Raw genomic sequence first — 20,431 nt, 5'->3', positions numbered from 1 at the left:
ACAGTTCACAACTAGCATGATTCTCTTTTATACTTAAGCCTTGTCACTTGCCTGTCTTCAGAGAAACAGTACAGATTTTTGATAAAGCCTTCTATCCACTAATCCTTGGGCCTGGAATGGCACATTGGTAGGAAATGATGGCAGGCAGTGTGCTACCAATTCAAGTGAGCTTTAAAGTCTTATAGCCCCTCCTTGTACCCGAAGTGATGAGACAACAGAAGGCATGTAATTACAATAGCAGTTTCAAGCCATTCATCCTCTATAATCTGATAGCAAAGGAAAGAACATCAAAATAAAATTCCTTGAAACTAGAAGCTTCTTATATGATTAAAAATGTACCACCTGTTTTATAACTAAAAGCTGTCCTCTGAAAGATGGAAACCTGATTAGAAGAGTGATAGTATGAATAGTATGATGCAGACATGCCCCCTCTACACATTTTTTGACATTTGAATTTTTGATAACATTATGAAGATTCATTTATGTTGGTTCAAGAATACTTTATTTGCAATATTTCTTAAAATAGGAAAATACCATAACAAATACGTGAAAATATTAAACTGACTACAAATTTTAGCTTTTGAGTTTGAAATCTTTTCTTGGACTGTGCAAGACTATGTGTTTGAAATTTTAACATCTGGAAATTGTCTTTTTATAAAAACTCAAGCATGGAATGGATAATTAATTCATGTTCTTAAGTTCATTTGGTGAGTTAGGCCTGTTCTTTAGAACTCCCAGTTGTTTTTACCAGGTTACTCATTTTCCAGATCACTAGCATCAGGATAGTAGTGGAGTTGCACAACTGTTAAAATGAATGATAAGCTTCTTGAAGCCAGGAATTGCTTTATTATCTTTGTAGGCCATACAGTACCTTGAGTGAATGAGTTCATTACTTATGTAATCTAATGTAACTCTTTTCACACACACACCACACACACACACACGTGACCTAATATTTAATGAGCTTTTACTAAATAAAATGAATATTATTTAATGTTTAGCTCTGTCAGGTAAGTTCCATTATTGTCTATTTTATAGATGATGAAATTGAGGCTTTTTGGATGTTTATCTTCTGTGCATTTTGTAAAGTTGAGTGTTCATTTGGTGATAAAGTCTTATAGTATTTCTAGATCTTAAACCTACAGACTATAAAATACTCAACACAAGATACTTACTGTACAGTTCAACAAAACACTATTTGCTGAAGTAGAAACAGTATGGTGCTTTTTTTTTCTTTCTTTACTTCTTAGACATAGCTTTGTAAAAGAGATGCAAAAGACATTCAAGACAAGTCTGTGGTTGTATTTTGTCGGGGGTTTATTATAAGCTATATTGAATATTTGCTGGTGATGATATTCTACTGGTAGTTTAACTGAGGAATTTACAGATGAGGGTTTTAAGCTAGTGTCATCAGCAGAGAAGTCAATATGGCCTTCATGTGTATAGCCTTAAACTTGGCAAGTTATTCAACTTCCTCCTCATTTCAAATTCGTCATGTATAAAAAGACTACATCTCTAAAAATCCCTTCTTGTTTTTTGTTTTAAGATATAGTTGAAGATATGAAATAGGATTAAGGTCACCAAAAGAAAGAAATGGAAAGAGAAAGGGAAAAGCCAAGTCATGAGCCCTGGATAGTAATAATATCTTTGAAATGGTAGGAAGTTGTGACAATGATCTGACATGGAGAGATCAAGGAACATTTCTGAAGATGTAGTTAATAAGGTTGAAGGGGAAAGATCATAGCAAGCCTTACAAAAGCACGTTTACACTAATGTTGTGGGAGCCTAATGGTGGGGCGTTAAGAGAGACTATGAAAAACCCTTGGCACAGCATTTGTGCACTTGATGGTATTAGTTACCATCCTCTCTGATTAATTTCTCAGTACCAGTGGAAGCATATGGCAGGCCCCATAAATAATCATAAAATGATGGCGTTCTACATCAGCAATAATAATCCAGCCCTTTACTGAGTACGTACAACATGCCAGTGGTGTTGTACGCACTTCACCTGTGTTCGCACTTTAATCCTTGATGCAACTCTCCGAAGCAAGTACGATTGCTTTCCCTACTTTACAGATGGAGAGTTAGACAGGAATGCAGGGTTCCAAGTCATCAAAGGACACTTTCATTTCGTATCCTCTGCCAGTGAAGGAAGGGAAGTATGCTATATATTTTTATGTAAATAGTTACCAAATGGTCCATTTGGTATTTAGATATTTAGTAAATGCTTTTTATGGACAGTACTGAATAATTGAAGCACTGTTTTAGTTAGCTCTGAACTATTATCTTAAAATTGTATATGGTGTATAGTAGCGAGTGAGAATAACTTTAATCAGCAGAATTTTGCGTGTAAATAAGTACTAATTCTCTTGACACTTTAGTGATTTCCATTGTTGTAACTTTTTTCCCCAACACTTTACTTGGAATTTCCCTGAGAGACCATTTATGTGACATACAAGAGAATTTAAGACTTCATAACCCTTTATGGCTGTTCTTAATAATGTATCCAGATCTACACCATCTTAGTCATTCCCTTCATTTTCAGGATTTGGCTCTGATTGGATTCTGGCTGTTTGCAGCAATCAGACCAACCTCAAAAGATAAGGATCACTCAAAAAGCTGTAATTTTTATAGTTTGTATTTCAAAGACACAAAGCAGAAATAATATCCTGACCAGGAGCCATCAAAATATTCTACTTGTTTTAGCTTGAGAAGAAAGCCCTACTTAGAGCCAAAAATAAAAGTTGGTCAGTGTTCTCTTTTGAGAAAATTTACAGTATTTTACCAAAATCAATTAATAGAAAAAGGTAACTGAGGTATGATCCTGGGCACATATTAGAGATTTGTTTATGCTTTAACTACATGTTCCTAGTGCTTATTCTAAATACTATAGCTCCCCTTCCACCCACTTGAAAAACAGCCATTTTTTTAATGTTAATAATACACATCTCTACAAATATAGGGATTATTAGGATTTAGGATATATTGGATTATAAGGAAACATATTTAGGCTATGCTTTTGGGAAATTAAGCAGTGAAATAATCCCGATTTAAATTTCATAGTAAATCACATGTGGAATATTTGCTGGAATATTGCTGGAATCACATGTGGAATATTGTTACTGGAAGATGCAATCTGGCCTTGGGAGCAAACAGTAGGAATATCTGAATTCTTTTTGTTTAATTACAAGAATCTGTTTAGGCAAAGAAATAGATTTTAACAGTTGATGGCACTTAGCTATGAAGTCACATTTTAAAGTATTATATATTGTACAGTTGATAACCAACTTTACAGCTGGTAGTAATTATTTTCACTGTCTTTTATGCGTATGGAGTAGGACTAAATCCTTAGAATATATTGAAATAATTTTTAATTTTGTATAATTCCCATTTCTTTCTCAGTTCGTGTATAGTTTCACAGTGAAGAGGGGACGATGAAGTAGGTCAGTTTTACTGCAGAAAGTGAAGCCTTATTTAGGATTGCTGTAACTTCCAGCCTGGAATTTAACTTTTCCTGAGTAGGTGGTGCTGGGGGAAGATGACCGCATGTGTTTAAATTGTGTTTTTATGATGCTTAACATTTACGTTGCTCTTAGTATGCTGCATATGATTCTCTTGTGAGAATGTGGGAGAAAAAGGAATTTGGATAAATATCCTTGTTTATTTTTAGTATTATAAAGGGGAGACCAGTAAAGAAATAAAACCAGTCTGTTTATAACAACAGAAAACTTCCCCAGTTGCCCATACTCTTCAGGGATGTAATCTGAAACCACAAAGATGGTATACGTAGATCGTTGTGTGTGACTTTTCTTGGTCTTTTTGAAAGTAGTTTTTTCAAATTCTTATATTATGTACCCAACTACAGCTATTTAAAAATCAGGGATATAGTTTCCAGGATTCGGTATGCACCCTTGTGTGTGGATATACATTTGTTTGCCTTATTTTTTTTTGGCCGTTTTTTTAAAAGTAATCTCTACACCTGGTGTGGGGGTTGAACTCATGACCCTGAGATCAAGAGTCATGTGCTCTCCCCACTAAGCCAGTCAGGTGCCCCTTTTCTGGCCATTTCTAAAGTGGGCCTTATCTCTTCTTGAATTAGCCACAGAATTGCACTTGTCTCCACCTCCCTTGTGTTTAGTTTCACTGTCAAGCACTGAGTCCAGAAAAGATGCTAGAAGGTTGGAATGTGGTGGATGAGGTATTTGAGTGTAGCCTTGTTCTGGAGGTGGTGATGATAGTTTACTATGGAGTGTTCATTTTGTGTTGGGCATTCTTCAGTCTTTTCTTTACAACAGTCCTAAGAAGAAGAACCTATTATTGTCATATTATTCTCTTGTAATATGATAATTTATATATTTTCTCATGTGTGAAGGTACAGACTAGAGTATTTAGCTATGATCTTGTCAGAGATTGACACTGGGTTAACTTTGTTAGTTGTGTATTGATTATGTATAATGAGGGAGTAACAGTAAATCCATAAAGTGAAATTGAGAGGAGAATGTCCTTTTTTTTTTCCCCCTCTCAAGGAAAAAGTGCATGATCATTGTTCTATTTGAAATGCTGAAAAGCTAGAAACAACCCAAAAGTTCCATAGGTAAATGTTAAATCTTAAAATGTTCTCTATACAATATTTTATGCTTCAGAATTAGTAGTGACTATATTGATACCTGTAAAGATGCATTTAAATGGTAAATGAAAAGCCCCACAAATTTATATTCACACTGACAATCTAAAAAATAGATCTATATATAGCACTTTATTACCAAGAAATCTGTATCTCTGTGAATACAACTTTGAGAAGTGGACAGTGCAGACAGAATGAGTAGGAAGTGACAGTTGTGTTTTGGAAAGCACTAGTGGCCAATTGGGTAAAGGAAAACAGTTAATTTAGAAGACTGGGATTAAAATAGAAGAATAGCAAAAATAAAGTTGGGGCGCCTGGGTGGCTCAGTCGGTTGGACATCTGACTTTGGCTCAGGTCTTGATCTCACGGTTTGTGGCTTCAAGCCCTGCGTCAGGCTCTGTGCTGACAGCTCAGACTCTGTGTCTCCGTCTCTGTCTGTTTCTCTGTCCCTCCCCCACTCGTGCGTTCTCTTTCTCTCTCAAAAATAAGTAAACTGCCCAAAAAAAGGTCAATCAAAGGACTCTGTCCTTTTTAAATTTTGTAAATTGTCCTTGTTAAATTTTCCAGAAAATCTTTAGGAATGACACTCTGTGCCCTAGAAATGGAATTTCCCAGAGAAATTGTAGTAGTATTTCCCAGAGTGCATTTTGCAAATTGTTTATGAGTTAATAGTGTTACTTGTGAATACAAGTGTTTGTAGTGAAGCAAATTTGGGAAATCCTGGTTTCATAAGATTAAGCAGATTCTTTTGCATAGGACTTATCAGCACCCTTAATGAGCATTTTCCAAGTGGAGGCACATTATATAGTGTAGCATTTTATAAACTCAGGTACCTGGGACCACAGAGCTGTTTAGTTCTTATTATAGGAATAACGTTCTGCAGAATATACTTTAGGAAGCATTCTGGAGTGTTGCTGGAGGTGTCCCTGAGCAGGCATGAGGGGGTACACGTTGTGGCTCTCTCTGGATGGGTGAGGAGCTTGAGGTAGTAAGTTAAACTGTATCTTAGGAACTGTCCCAGAGCGAGGAATGATTATAATCTTTGCTGTTACATGTTTTGCTTTTGAATAAAAATTCATGAAAATGAATTCTACAGCTAATCTAAAAGTAATCTTGTTTTTAATGTCAGAAGTAAGCTCTGTGGAGAAGTCAAACTTGAGAATCTGCATTTAATTTGGTTTTTAATCTCTTAGGATCTAAGATAAGCCTATTATAAATTTGTAAAGATACAACATTTAGCTCTTGGCTTGTTCCATAGAACTGGCAGATGAATAATGGATGAAGATTATTATACTTAAGTAGAACCTGATGGAATTCTCCATGTCTTCTTTCCCCCTCCTCCTCAGCCCTACTCCTCACTTTAAGGTTGCCGACAAAGTGCACGTGCCAGCCAGAGCCAGTGGCCTTTGTCTGTCCTCAGTTCATTGCAGCTCTCTGCCTCACCCAGCCCAGTTGTCTACTCTGTCTCCGGAAGCACTCCTCTCTTGGCTTCTGTGACATTGCGCTCACCTGGTTTTGGGTCCTTCTCTCTGTACTCTGCATGTAGCTTTGCAGGTTCCTCTGCTTACCTCCAAATGTATTAGACCTGAGGGCTCAGTGTTGGGTCCCCTTTTCCTGCTTTGTACTCACTTCCTAAATGATTTCCTTCAGACTTGTAACCCTCTCTACTTACCCCTCTGGAGGTGAGGACTCCCAAATCTCATCTCCAGTCAAAAACTAACCATTGTACTTAAATGCTTCACAGGTAACTCAAACTTTGTGTTCAAAACTAAATTAAAAAAAAAAAAATTTAATGTTTATTTATTTCTGAGACAGGGACAGAGCGTGATGGGGGGAGGGGTAGAGAGAGAGGAAGACCAGAATCCGAAGCAGGCTCCAGGCTCTGAGCTATCAGCACAGACCCGCTGCGGGGCCTCGAACTCACGAACCGCGAGATCATGACCTGAGCCAAAGTCGGACACTCAACAACTGAGCCACGCAGGCACCCCAAAACTAAATTCTTGAAATCTTCCTCTACTTTCCAACTTATTCTTTACTCACTCTTCTGTCTGCATTAATGGCGCTACCGTCCTTCCAGAGTTTCCCTCCTCAATCTCTAATTCTTCACTTCCTACTTGCCCAGGCCCCCACTGTCATCCAGGCCACCAGAATCTCTGGCTTTATTTCTACAGTTCCTCTTCCCTGATCTCCTCACTTTTATACCTCTCTCTTCAGCCTTTTTTTCTACCCAGTGGTCAGTTATGTTTCAAATATAAATCTGAACATGACACCCATTTTATTTTTTTTTTTAAATTTTTTTTTCAACGTTTATTTATTTTTGGGACAGAGAGAGACAGAGCATGAACGGGGGAGGGGCAGAGAGAGAGGGAGACACAGAATCGGAAACAGGCTCCAGGCTCTGAGCCATCAGCCCAGAGCCCGACGCGGGGCTCGAACTCACGGACCGCGAGATCGTGACCTGGCTGAAGTCGGACGCTTAACCGACTGCGCCACCCAGGCGCCCATGACACCCATTTTAAATAAAGCCTTGTAATGGCTTCCCCATTACACACTGAACTTAGCACAAAATCCAGACTCCTTATAATGGCCTTAAAGGGACGTTCACAGGTTGGTCCTTCCCCTCTCTTTCCTACCTCATCTTGTATGGTAGTCTTGCCACTGTACTCCAGCTACACTGACCTATTTTCATGTTCCCCAAACATGCAACTCTTTCTGCATTGGCCTTCACACATGCCATAGCTTTTCCTTGGAGCAGCTTTTTGCCTGTCCTTTGCATAGCTGGCTCATTAAGGACCATCCTCCTTAGGGGAAGCCTTTGCTGACTGTAGGTTTATGTATCCCTCCCCCCTCCCCCGTCCCCATGACTTGCACCACTGCTCTGTTATTTCAGAGAGCCCGTCACAATTTGTTTATTTATACTCTCCCACACTTGATTATAAACTCTTGAAGGCAGAGACTGTACTTATTTTATTCATTAATGTATGATCAGCATATAGCATGTAGGAAAGTGCCCTATAAAAATGTATTGTTAAATTAAAAATGCAGTGACTGAGTGTAAAGAGTTCATTTTTTTAATGTTACTTTCTTTATTGTGTTCTGAGTATACTGAGTATGTGTCTATAGCTATGAGCTCAGAGTAGTCACTTATTGTTTCATTCAACAAATATTGATTCAACACTTGCTAGGGTAGAAAGGAATGATAAATGAGGTAAATGATAAATAGGACTGTGTCTAAGAGCTCATAATCAAGTAGGGAAAACAGACAAGTAAACCAATAATTATAATACAGTACAGTAGCTGCTACAATTTAGGCTTGTACTGAGTTCATTAGGACCCCCAAATATGGGTATTTTTCAAGGGGTGTCTTTGAAGGGCTCTGGCATGGAATATAGCCAGGACCACTAGGCAAGTCAGATAGGAGCAGGAAACTAGAAGGATGTTTTTACCAAGAGGTTGTATGAGATGTTAAAACAGCAGGAAACCCAAATCTATTAGGTTCTGCAGTTTCTGATAGCAAACATTAAGAGGTTGGATAGCAAGATATCCCAAAAACTTTTTAAAAATTTGAATCTGTTCCTGAGTTTGAGTAGGGACAAGCTGGGTGTGGCAATAATGAAGAATACCCATGAAGAATACATCAGGGTCTGAGGCTAAAGATGTGGTAGGACAGAATCCAGATTGAGAAGGACACCCTGTGCTGGGCTAAGGGTTGGGACTTCAGAGAGCCCCTGAACAGTTTTAAGCTGAGCTATGTAATGTTTCAGAAAAGTCATTCTGGTGGAACTGGAGAGGAGCGGTCTGATGGACATGGTACTGGAGACAGACAGACAAGGATAGAGGAAATTAAATAGACAACTGGCAGAGGAAGAGGAAGGAACAGATATAAGAGAATTTAAAAACACTGGTGAGGAAGGAAGATGATTTCCAGATTTTGCTGATTTGCAGAACTAGTTGACAGAAGTATTGTTCATTAATTCAGAGGGAAGGGTGAGGAGCACATTTTAAGAGGAAAGATCTCTCTTTTGAATTATTGAATTTGAAGTAATGGTACGATACATATTCCCAACTATTAGATGACTGAGTATTCGTGGTCACTATTAGAAATTCAGTCATGATGGTGTATGTGGCAATTAACATACAACTATTTAAGAACATGGGAAGACACGCAGAGGAAAAAAGCCGAGGACAGAATCCTGGGGAACATACATGTATACAGAGATGTTAGTGAAAGAGAAGTCTCTACAAATATGACCAAGAAGGAACAGTTAGAGAGGTGGGAAGACAACGGTGCTGATTTTCAAAGAGAAGGTAAGAACTCAGAGGTGTCATATACCATAGGGACCATGTTAGTAACAGGAGAGTAATGGTCCTTCCATTGTAAGCTGATTAGTTTTCTTGGCTACAGACTATACTTCCAACCCTAATTATTTTGAAAATATCTGATCTTAGTGAAAGGAAGGGAAGGGATGATTGGTTATGTGGTTATATCAGTTCAGATTGATCCCTCCCTCTGGAAAATCCATTAAATACACTACTGTATTGGGAGGGCATTATATTTTCATGTAACAAATACACTCTTTGTTATATACCAGACATTGAAATTGTAAAGCACTATATTTATTTGATGCAGTTTCACTACCCGTCATACAGTGAACATACTGATAGTTTTTTCTTTTTTTAAGATAGCATGCTTTTAATGTAATGTTTAGTAGTAAAGATATGATAGTTAAAGGAATATAGGTCATCTTGAGAAGGCAGGTGTCCTTGGTACACTCTCACTCAGTTCAGTACCCAGTCCTTGGCTTTGATCAGATTGTGGGGATGCACTCATGTTAGCCTATCTAATAAGATACTCGTTTATAAGGAAACCAGAATGCTAATTTAAAAAATTCCAGTGAAACATCTAACTGAGCAGACAGGCTATTCATGCTTGTTGATCTTTTTTGGGAAAATTTTATAATGGAGTAGAAATACAAGCAGGTAAATGTGGGATTCTGAGTAGAGGCGATTCGTTGAATAATCTTATTTTGAAGGTGAAGAAAATTGATCTGTGTTCTATATTCAGAGTCCTCTTTGGGTACTGTAACTAAAACTTAGCTGGCATTGAGGGCCTATGAGTAGGTGGTGTGTAGGGTACAGAGAACAGGAAATCTCTCTGCACTAGAGGACTTAACCATCTAGTTGAGGACAAGTGCATTCCCTAAGCCTAATGACCAAAGAATTGATGCTATATCTTCCTCTAAGCGAACTGGTATGAGGGATTTGTAATGCCTCGTGTTAGTGCATACTGTTCAGTGCAAATGGTTCTTGAAATGTACTAGAAAGCTATAATAATTTTTCTTTGAACCTGCAGGTTCTCCGGAAAAGAAAACTGAACATTCATCTACGAATCAAGAAAATAGTTCTGCAAACCCTATCAAGAATAGAAAAGCAAGTCCAGTATCTAAAGACCACCGGACTGGAAAGAAAACCTCAGAGAATTCACTGGTACAGGGTCAAGTGCAAAAGCGGAATGATGAGTCTGAAAGTGATTTTGAGTCAGATCCTCCTTCTCCCAAGAGCAGTGAAGAGGAGGAACAGGAGGATGAGGAAGTTCTTCAGGGAGAGCAGGGAGATTTTAATGACGATGATACTGAACCAGAAAATCTGGGCCACAGGCCTCTCCTCATGGATTCTGAAGACGAGGAAGAAGAGAAACATAGCTCTGATTCTGATTATGAGCAGGCCAAAGTGAAGTACAGTGACGTGAGCCCTGTCTACAGAGACAAATCTGGCAGTGGATCAGCACCAGGTCCCACCGACACACTTCTCACCCCAACCCGGTTACCCTCCGATGTTGGAGTGGAGGCTCCCAAACTGGAATTTGATGTGTTCGGCGCTGTCCCCTTCTTTGCGGTGCGTCCTCAGCAGCCTCACCAAGGAGAGAATGAAAAGAACTTCTGTCAGCAGACCCTGTGTCCTGCTGTGGGTCTAGAGCAGGAGGAATTTGACGTGTTCACAAAGGCACCCTTTAGCAAGAAGGTCAGTGTACAAGACTGCCATGGAGTGGGTCCTGAGGCACATGCTCTCCCTGGTGGCCCCAAAAGTGTAGATATATTTGGCTCCACTCCATTTCAGCCTTTTCCCACATCAACAAGTAAAAGTGACAGCAGCGAGGACCTTTTTGGGCTTGTGCCCTTTGAGGAAATAACTGGGAGTCAACAGCAGAAAGTCAAGCAGCGGAGCTTACAGAAACTGTCTTCTCGCCAAAGGCGCACCAAGCAGGATCTGTCCAAAAGTAACGGGAAGCGGCATCATGGCACGCCAACCAGCACAAAGAAGACTGTGAAGCCTACCTACCGCACTCCAGAGAGGGCTCGCAGGCACAAAAAGGTGGGCCGCCGAGACTCTCAAAGCAGCAATGAATTTTTAACCATCTCGGACTCCAAGGAGAACATTAGTGTTGCACTGACCGACGGGAGAGACAGAGGGAACGGCCTGCAACCCGAGGAGAATCTGTTGGACCCCTTTGGTGCCAAGCCCTTCCATCCTCCAGATCTGCCATGGCACCCTCCACATCAGGGCCTGAGTGACATCCGTGCCGACCACAACCCCGTCCTGCCTGGGCGGCCACGACCGAGTTCTCTGCATGGCTCATTCCATAGTGCAGATGCGTTGAAAATGGATGATTTTGGTGCCGTGCCCTTTACAGAACTTGTGGTGCAAAGCATCGCTTCACATCAGTCCCAACAGTCCCAGTCAGTTGAATTAGACCCCTTTGGTGCTGCTCCATTTCCTTCTAAACAGTAGATACTTCCGACGGACTCTTGGCATTAACTCCTGTTTCAAAAAAGTATGAATAGTTTTATGAATTTGAAAGAAAATTTATTTGTATAGCTCTTTATATCATTCGTTCTTACAGGTCAATCAGAATAGGTGATTTTTAAATAAACCAAATAGTAAAAGGAAGCATCTCCACAGGGTAGTGACTTCCCATCTCTTCCACACAGGAGAAGGAGGAGCTCAACTGTTAGCTCTACCCCGGGTTTCGGCCACCAGACGTGACTGCACAGACATCCAGGGGAAGAACGTGCCGCCTTTCCAGTTGTGGAGCCACTGAAAAGGGACTGGAAAGGGGTGGCATTATTTTTATAACAGGATGTCACTTGTGTGTTCATTTCCCAGGCTCATGTCAGGATCCAGCATTTAAAACTAAGGTTATTTGTACATACATAGGTTGCATTTGTGGATTTTTTAAAGGTCTCTTCTGATTTCCACACAGTAAAAACAAACTCTGGTTCTCCTCAAGAATTGGAAAGTTATTATCTGGAGAGAGCAGAAATTTCAGTCTTTACACCTTTCTCAAAGAGCAGAGCCAGAAGTAACTGTTGTGCCTAAAACTGTTTCCTTTTAAAAAAACAAGTGCCATTAATAATGGAATATCTATACAGAAGCCTAGAACACAAACTAAAGAGTAGTAGCGGACGTGTGGAAAATGTAAAAGAAAACGATACAGAAGAGAGAAAAAACCTACTTCAGGAACACTTGATAATTCTTTTGAATGGCTTCTTGTTCACAACTTTTACTGTCATGTCCCTAATAAAGCAGATTGTTGGAAAAATGGGGAGTGAGGACAAGGGTTGTAGTGAAATTTTACTTGAGGAAAAAATTATGTAGCTGAAACCCTGAGTTTTTAAGACGTTTACAGCGTAAAAATCATGTTGCATTTAATAATGTACTTTATTAAATTACCACCTTCACCAAATAGTCCCCAAGTCGTGAGCAACAATTTTCTAGGTAGGTTGGGAGGGTGGAGTAGTTTTAATGAAGTGCACGGAACAGTGAAACCCATGAAGCCTTATAGGCAGGACGCCCGCATCCTGCTGTAAGTACCTCTGCACTAGTACACAAGATCTTAAAGTGGCTAGACGGTATTAGACGAGGAGGAGCTAGCCTCTCAGTTCTGCTAGTTGATGTGTCTCTGGTGAAAAGAACACAGCTACCAAATTGCCTTTTTTTTTTTTTTCCCCCACCACAAATCCTAATTAGAAACTTGACATTTTATAGAAATTGTTTAAGAAGATAGAAATTACTATATGAATTACTGTGAATACAGTATCTGTGCTTCCTGTGTCTCCAGCTCTTTTAAGTTATAATGAACTGGCCTTCCCTATCAACATCTACAAGTTTCTAGAACTGTTAAAGCTATTTACAAAAAGGAGTGGAAACTCTTATTAACCGGCACTCTCCTTGATTGCTGTATTTTAAATGAGCTTTCTTTGAACCCAATTAAATGAGTAATATTATCTTAATTCTAGTACCCCAAATGGGATGAGCTGTTTGTTTTCTCAGTTCTAAACTTGGAAGGAAGCAAAGTATGTATGTAACTATATTCATTTTTTATTCTTTTTTAAATCAGATATAAATTTGTGGACAAACAGGGAAGCAATATGTGAATCTCCATGTAGCAGAGGCAGACCAAGCATTATATTACTGCTTAAGAGTTGTATTTTTAGAGCCCCAACTGCACCAATTACTTGTCCTTGTGCCAAAGGCAAATATTATGTTTGCACCTTTTTTTTCCCCCCTGATTCTCAGGTTGATTAATACTGCTAATGCAAATGCTCAAGTAGATGTTTTTCAAAACTTTACAAAGTAGACTCAAGTGATACTTTCTTTTAAAAGTGAAGAGTTGATGATTACACATAGTAAATTCATGAACTACAGTAGGTTTGTATCAAACAAGATTTTTTTTATGAAAATTTGTTGGTTGATGTGTACACAGTATGCTTTGACTATTTTAGTCTTTGGCCTTGGTCTCTGCTAGACCTCATAATGAGTTTCATAATTTAAAAGGGGGTAGTGGATGAATTAATGTAGTCTCCTTGGGATGTAACCATGAAATACTTCTGTCTGATATTGAGGCCTTGCTTACACTTGCTTTTCGATACACTGAATAATTTTAAGTGATCTGGACACTGATGTAGACACTTTGGGCTTATAAAATTGGATAAATTCTAAGGAAACAATTGTGACATTGTTTAAAATATTTCCATTCTTATGTTTATTATATCAGGGCCCAGTGACTTTCCTCTTTTGAGATGACAGCTCACAGGAAACAACAGGATTCAATAGGGGACCCGATGGGATAGAAATGGGGAGATTCCTTTGTGCTGAAGTAAAGGCATTTTCCCAAGGAGTACAGGATTAGGGTTATTTTCCGTTTTCCATCACGTCCTCCCACTACCGTTAGGATATAGGTCACTCCACATAGTGATGCCCAGGTAATTCCCTTATGAGAATTCTGCGAATGGAGCTCCCAAGGTATGTCAAAGAGCCTAACACATATACGTGGGACACAGCATTCAGTAAACGTTTGGGATGGTCCAATTCTTGTTTAAAAGAAGGAAAGTTGAAATTATTTTCCTGTTATTAATCAGGTGTCCTCTGTGCTTCTTTTGTATGTAAAATAGTCATAACTAAACCTGTAATACTTGAACATCACTAAGGGAAGTAAATTGTGAAGCTAGCAAAAATCTGAGGCCAAAGTTACTTCTGTCCTAACAGCTTTAATAATGCTTGTTGATTTTGAATAATCGTTTTAAAAGTGGACCATTGCTTAATTATTTAATATGACTTCAGCACAATGTTAGTGTTAAAAAAGATCAGCTTTTATGGCTTTAAAGAATGTATCTGCTGAGACACATAAGTTGCTTGGTGTATTAGGCGGAGGAGGAAAGGGTATAGGCTGGATGAAAATTTAACTGACTACAATATTTATTCAGAAGTATCAATTGGGAAATTGTGTAATTCTCCGACTGACCCACCCCATCCCTGCGAGCGTGCGCGTGTGTGTGTGTGTATGTGTGGGCACAGTAAGGACATTATTTGGAATTGTAGATAGACACACCTTCTGATCCCACCCTGTTTAGTGTTTAGCAGTGATAGATTGTCGTCATACTGCTGGCGGAAAATAGTAAGGTGGAGCCCACTCTGCTGCGCATCAGGCAGAGCAGTTTTCTTACTATTCGGCCACTCTGCTTCGTTTATTTTAGGTTTGGGTACTTCATTTAAGCATTGCTAGAAGGTACACAGGTATTAATATCACTAGTTCTGAGGAGTTTGGGTACATTTGTCTTAATACGTGTAGAATATACAGTACACTTTTTCTTCCTTTTAGCAAAATTCCTCATTTTTAGGTCTCATACTGAACTGACATATCTACTGTGAGAATAACAAATGTTTGAAAACTTTTATACATGGAGGTGTTTATATATTGAGAAAAATATATACACACACATGCATGCACATGTCACATCTCTCTGCTGTGGAGTTAATGTGAATTTCTCATTTTAAATGGAATTGCAACCACAATCATTAATACAAGAACATTCACTCCTAGGGAGGTGTTTTACAAAAGCCACTAAACGAAGGAGGTAGGCAGATGAAAATGCAAAGGGTCATCATTTGGGTTTTTTTTTTTTTTTAATTTAAAAATCTATTGTGCTACTTTTGAAAGAATTGTTTTTATTACTACGCTCTTTTTGTGATGGAAAGGTCATCTAATAGTAAGTGTTATAGTAATAGTAAGCTACTTTTTAAATTGCTGGCAAACAGCTTTAAGTGCACTTTCTTTGATTACACTTCCATTTTTTGTTAAACTTGAATTTTCTGAAGCCTTGATGTACCACTAAGCAAATAACTTTAACTTTTAATAAACCTGATTTATGGTTGTTTATATTTCTAATTGTTACCAAACATACTTTCTAAAGTAACTTCAATCCTCAGATATAGCTGGGAAACAGATAGAATCAGTTGCTTTTTTTTTTTTTCTTTTCTACATCTAATTAAGCACTAACTGATTTTACTGCTTTGTTGCCTTTACATTGCTTATTCTTATTGACTGAATTCTGTCCCTCATTCACTTTGTTTTGTTTGAAATTTAAAATTATTTTCTTACTGTATTTATCATACTATTGTTTTAATAATCTGCTTTCTTTAAATGCAATAAATCCCAAATGGATTGCATATTCTTTATAATTAGTGATTTTGGTGTTTTTCATTGTTTGTCGTAAATGTTTTGGATGTAAACTTCTATTCATTTTCTTTATTCACACTACAGACATTAAGCACCTATTATGCTCCAGCTAGTAGAATAGAAAAGGGAAAAGGGATTAGATCTCAATCCTTAGGGTAAAGCTCACAGTGTAATTTAAGAAAACCTGTTGTGACCTAGCATTTTTGCAGCAAAAAACACCACATAGCACAATTTGTTCAGGCATTACAATTACTGATAATTAATGAAGGTAACGCAAAAACATGACTTTGAACTAGCTTTTGAATGACACTGTTTTTGCATTATGTATAATTTACTTAGCTCCTTAGAAACTGGTAACATATAGAATTTAAAAACTCTTTGGTTAAATAAGATATAATCCTGATTATGTCAGAAAAGAGGCTTTGGCATGTTAAGAGAAACCTATTTATTGGATTGGTGGACTAAGTTTGGTGTTAAGATCAACATACTCGTTTGGTTAAATAAGATACTGTAATCCTTGATTATGTCAGAAAAGAGGCTTTGGCATGTTAAAGAGAAAACCTATTTATTGGATTGGTGGACTAAGTTTGGTGTTAAGATCACATTATCTTACATATTATTCCATAGTCTTTAGATTGGTGGCTTGTGGAAAGATCTATTTTATTATGAGCTGTTTTGGATGTAGTGAGATTTATCTAAAGTTATGTGGAAAAATAAGGGCTTTGTGTCTTTTTAATAAATGGCACACAGTGTGGATTGTACTACTGTTCAAATTCAGTTATAGTTAACTGCTTTAGAGAAAAGTCTATGCTGCAATTAGAGCTATTTATTTTGAATAGCTTATCCCTTTTTAAGGAAGTCCAGCTCTGGCATCGTGTGTGGGATGCAGGTAATTATTCTCATATTGAAGGCACGAGTTTTACATTGCACATTTAAAAACAGTTCGCTTTTGCTTCAGGTGATTGGCACTATTGAAATTACATGTATGTTCTGTAGTGTTTTTGATCCCAGACATATAAAGCAGCACTAGAGCTTTGGTGACAATAGCATTCCTGCCCTCCATGGATGGAATTTTCACTTTTCACAAGAGACCCCTGCTGCTGGTAGCTCTCCCTCATGAAAGTGTTTCCTTAAAGGTAGTTGCAGTTTTGGCTCCTTATCTCACCACCTCCTCAGAAGTCTGGTACAGAATTTTGGGGGACACTGGTATCCAGTAGCATCTGTACCTCTTTTTAATACAAACATAGTAATTGTGATAATGCATATAAAAGACTTGTGTCCCTCCCCTGGTGGCTGATTCTTCACACATTTTGGCAGGGACGGGATTACCCAGAATGATGACTTCAGGTGGATACAGACCTACTCAGCTCAGCAACTGGCAGGGATCCAGAGGTGTAGACTTTGCCCCTTCATGTTTAGTACAGGGCAAAGATATCTCCAGGTAGGTACCTGCCAAATGGAGTTGCACACCTTTATGCCAGTCAGTCACAATCTTCAAATTGGTTACTTTGTCCAGGTGGGATGCCATAAGATGTGACAGTCCCTGAATTCTTCATTCCTGATTCTAAAATACGATTTTGAAGCTGTTACGTATTATAAAGAATGACAGGCAGCACTTAATATATTTAGTAAACCCAGTTTATTTACATAATACATATTTTGCCATGCAGCTTACTGAATTGCACTCAGTGTCATAACAAAAAAGACAAGCACTATCTTTTGAAAATGGCTTTATATAGAAAGATACTTGCCTCAAATTAGTCAACTACAACCTTATAAATCACTATAGACAATTTAAAACAGCCATGGATAATTTTAAAATGTACTTGTAAAGTCTGTAGGTAAAGAGCTTTTATAGTTTACACACTGTAAAATTAAAACCAGCCTTTTAGTACGGTAGCTGAATTGTGTATTTTTAATCTTATTTTAATAAATCTATAAAAACAAAAATAACTTAAATATACATTATTACAAGGCTCAGATCTGGAGGCAATTTTTAAATAGTTATTCTTTAATGTTAGCAATGTCTTAAAAATTTTGCCAGTAGTGATATGCACACAGTAGGTGGTCAATAAACGCTGACATACAGAAGTGTTTATTAGTTGACAGCAATCCACATTCATTCCCTACTTTATAATAAATATATCATAGTAAAGATGAAAATGAGAGAGGATAGGTTTCTTACAGTATTTAACATTTTCATAAAAAGATGAAAGGTTTACATGGTATACTTCTCCCTACAGTCAGACCTGTATGCCTTTTAAATGAAAAAAACAAAACAAAACAAACCCAAAAAACAAAAAACAAAACAAAACAAAAAGTCAAACACAGTATGATCTTTTTATCCATGAATTCAGATGGCAAGGATTAAATAATTCATATACTATTACAAAAAACCAGAAATATTTTTTAAAAATTAAGAGAAAGTGAAACTTACAGTTCAATATGTTTTTATTTTGAGAAGATTTTATAGTCAAAGTGGTATCAGGCCTAAAATAACTAGACTTTTTAAGTATAACTACTCAGTGTATTTTGTTTGGCTAAAATGACAAAATATCTATTTAAAACCAGTATCATGTAAACCCGTAAGAGATGGTTTAGGGAAAATACATCCTATTATCATTACACTAAAGTCTTCTTTCACTTAACACATAGATCAAATCTGTGGCCTTATAAAATAGCCATTTTCAAAGCAGTGTGTTCCATCATCATAATGGGTATAATACAGCACCCTTAGTCTACTGGGAAGATTCTCCTTATTGAGATACTAGCATGGGGAATTTATATTCCAAAAACACTATACTGAAAAGAAATACAAAATTTTACAGATGCATAAACTGAGGCACATTAAAGTAACATTCCTAATACCAAATGTATACGTGGCAATGTGGAAATAAGCTTCACCATCAATCAACACTTCTGATATTTGGTAATTCCAAGGTTCTGAAGATACACCAGTATTCAAAGCAACTCCTGTCAACCCATTAAGAAATCTGAATAATAATTTATATTCCAATGAACAGCATGTTTTTGTGAATGACTGCTTTAAGGAACTTAATTTATACATGACAAGGCCAAAGAACAAGAAGAGTGCTGTATGGTAGGGCAGTGAGATCTATTTTTTAGGTATATATAATGAGTAAACTTAATATTTCAGGCTCAAATATTAGTGTTATCAATACTGTGAGTTGTCAATAAAATGCTAACACATGCATAAACGGAAAGACTAGAGCACAGGTAAACAATCATGTCATCAAATGGGGAATCAGCATGACTTTGTTCTAAGGCTTAAGGTTCATTTCAGGGTCAAGACTGGGCCATCTGGACTCTGTGGCCTTGAAAGTGGCACCCATCTAATTGGGAACCCCCATCTGTCACGAAATTTAGGACTGCAAATTCAGTGAAATTCTTCTACAGGAATTTTGGAACCAAAAATCTGTAATCCACTGGCAAGAGTGCAATTATTATATGGAACTAAATAATATTCTTCAAAATTAAAAGGATTAAATGCTAATAATGTCTTAGTTATTATTAGACCACAGAATTTGTTGTCTGATCATATAATCAGTTTCTAATGTGATTCTTATCCGATGGAAAATGATGCAAGTTCTTTTCTTCTCAAAGCCTCTCTCAAGGGAGGAAAGGATTGAAGTTTTTATTCTAGCAAACCAAAAAATACAATGTTCCTAAGGAGAAGAGAGACTATAGCTAAAGGAAATCATATTTTAAGTGCCAGTTTCTCACAAACCATATATTTAAAGGCTAGTAATTATTCAAAACCAGTCTCCTAGCTTACGTTAAGCATAGGCTATTGCAACCTTCGCCTTGGTTAGGCACTTAAAACTTGATCAACTACTGTAAATATCTTCTATTAAAGGAATCAAACAGGATGACTCCATTTTATAATGGAGGTGAGCCCTTCCTAAGCAAATTAAGCTGGTGTTAAGTAAAACAAATACTATTTCTATACTGGTTTCACATTCATTGTTATTCAGATGTTTCTTATAAATGCCAACTAATTTTCACTTTCTGTACAAGCAGCAAATTAGTAGTTTTAAGGGCTGTAAAGTAGTTATTATTACAGATCCCCAAGTATATTTTTCCATTTTTATAAAGTAGTACTCATGATATATTAAATAGGAGGAAAAAGAAAAAATTACGGTGAATCTTAGAAACAGTGGGGTATACAACTCCCCATTACATATTGCTTAATAACTGAATACAGCAGGTGGCCATACCTGAATTCACAAATGTGAAACATAGTCAGGGCAAGGCTTGCTATGTCTGTACTGCATGACATACACTGTTGACTGATGCCACCAATATAACATCACTACTGCAAGGATATGCCATATTTGGTGGCTTGATCCGAGGTAGTTTAGTTGTCCTAGAAGGGAAGGTAGAGAAAAAAGAATATTGATTCTAATATTTTGATATTAAAATAAGAATATATTCCTATGTCTGGCCTTGGACATATGGCTTAGCAGCAAAAATATTTTGGCCATCTCAGAGCACCTGGAGAGTAATTCAAACCCAGATGTTTTTAAAAAAGGATGAATTCATATTTTGGTCTAATTTAAGGACATTGGTGAATTTTGGAAATACCATTCCAAGTGTGTTCTCAAATCGAATTTGGTTAATTTCAGGAATTTGACCTTTTGTCTCCAATGTCTTATACATCTGGATACACACACACACACGTATATATCATGGGTTACATCTGCAAAATGCAATTAGTAATGGCTTCATTAAGTAAGGTTGATTAGTTCATATACAACTTAGAACTATTT

General features: G+C 37.5%; 2 protein-coding genes across 11 annotated transcripts in view; one reads left to right on the top strand and one right to left on the bottom strand.

Moving 5' to 3' along the window:
• Positions 1-15,643, top strand: part of BMP2K (BMP2 inducible kinase) — a 130,790-nt gene extending 115,147 nt beyond the window's left edge. For 4 of the 5 annotated variants that reach the window (XM_030313614.1, XM_030313613.1, XM_030313615.1 and 1 more), the window contains one exon: positions 9,978-15,643. In XM_030313614.1, coding sequence (XP_030169474.1) covers positions 9,978-11,413 — 1,436 coding nt within the window. In that variant the 3' untranslated portion in view covers positions 11,414-15,643. The remainder of the gene's footprint in view (positions 1-9,977) is intronic. The other variant, XM_030313611.1, reaches the window with a different exon arrangement.
• The window catches only part of PAQR3 (progestin and adipoQ receptor family member 3), a 27,872-nt gene continuing 18,796 nt past the window's right edge, over positions 11,356-20,431 (bottom strand). For 2 of the 6 annotated variants that reach the window (XM_030313616.2, XM_030313619.2), the window contains exon 6: positions 17,262-20,028. In XM_030313616.2, the coding sequence (XP_030169476.1) occupies positions 19,886-20,028 (143 nt within the window). In that variant the 3' untranslated portion in view covers positions 17,262-19,885. Of the gene's footprint in view, positions 11,444-17,000; positions 17,206-17,261; positions 20,029-20,431 lie in introns of those variants that run through there. The other 4 variants (XR_004343541.1, XR_004343542.1, XM_030313618.1 and 1 more) reach the window with 4 other exon arrangements.

The sequence above is a fragment of the Lynx canadensis genome, chromosome B1, assembly GCF_007474595.2.
Source record: "Lynx canadensis isolate LIC74 chromosome B1, mLynCan4.pri.v2, whole genome shotgun sequence".
Taxonomy (NCBI): domain Eukaryota; kingdom Metazoa; phylum Chordata; class Mammalia; order Carnivora; family Felidae; genus Lynx; species Lynx canadensis.
The sequence above is the reverse complement of the archived record's forward strand: the minus strand, read 5'-3'. Positions and strand labels throughout refer to the sequence as shown.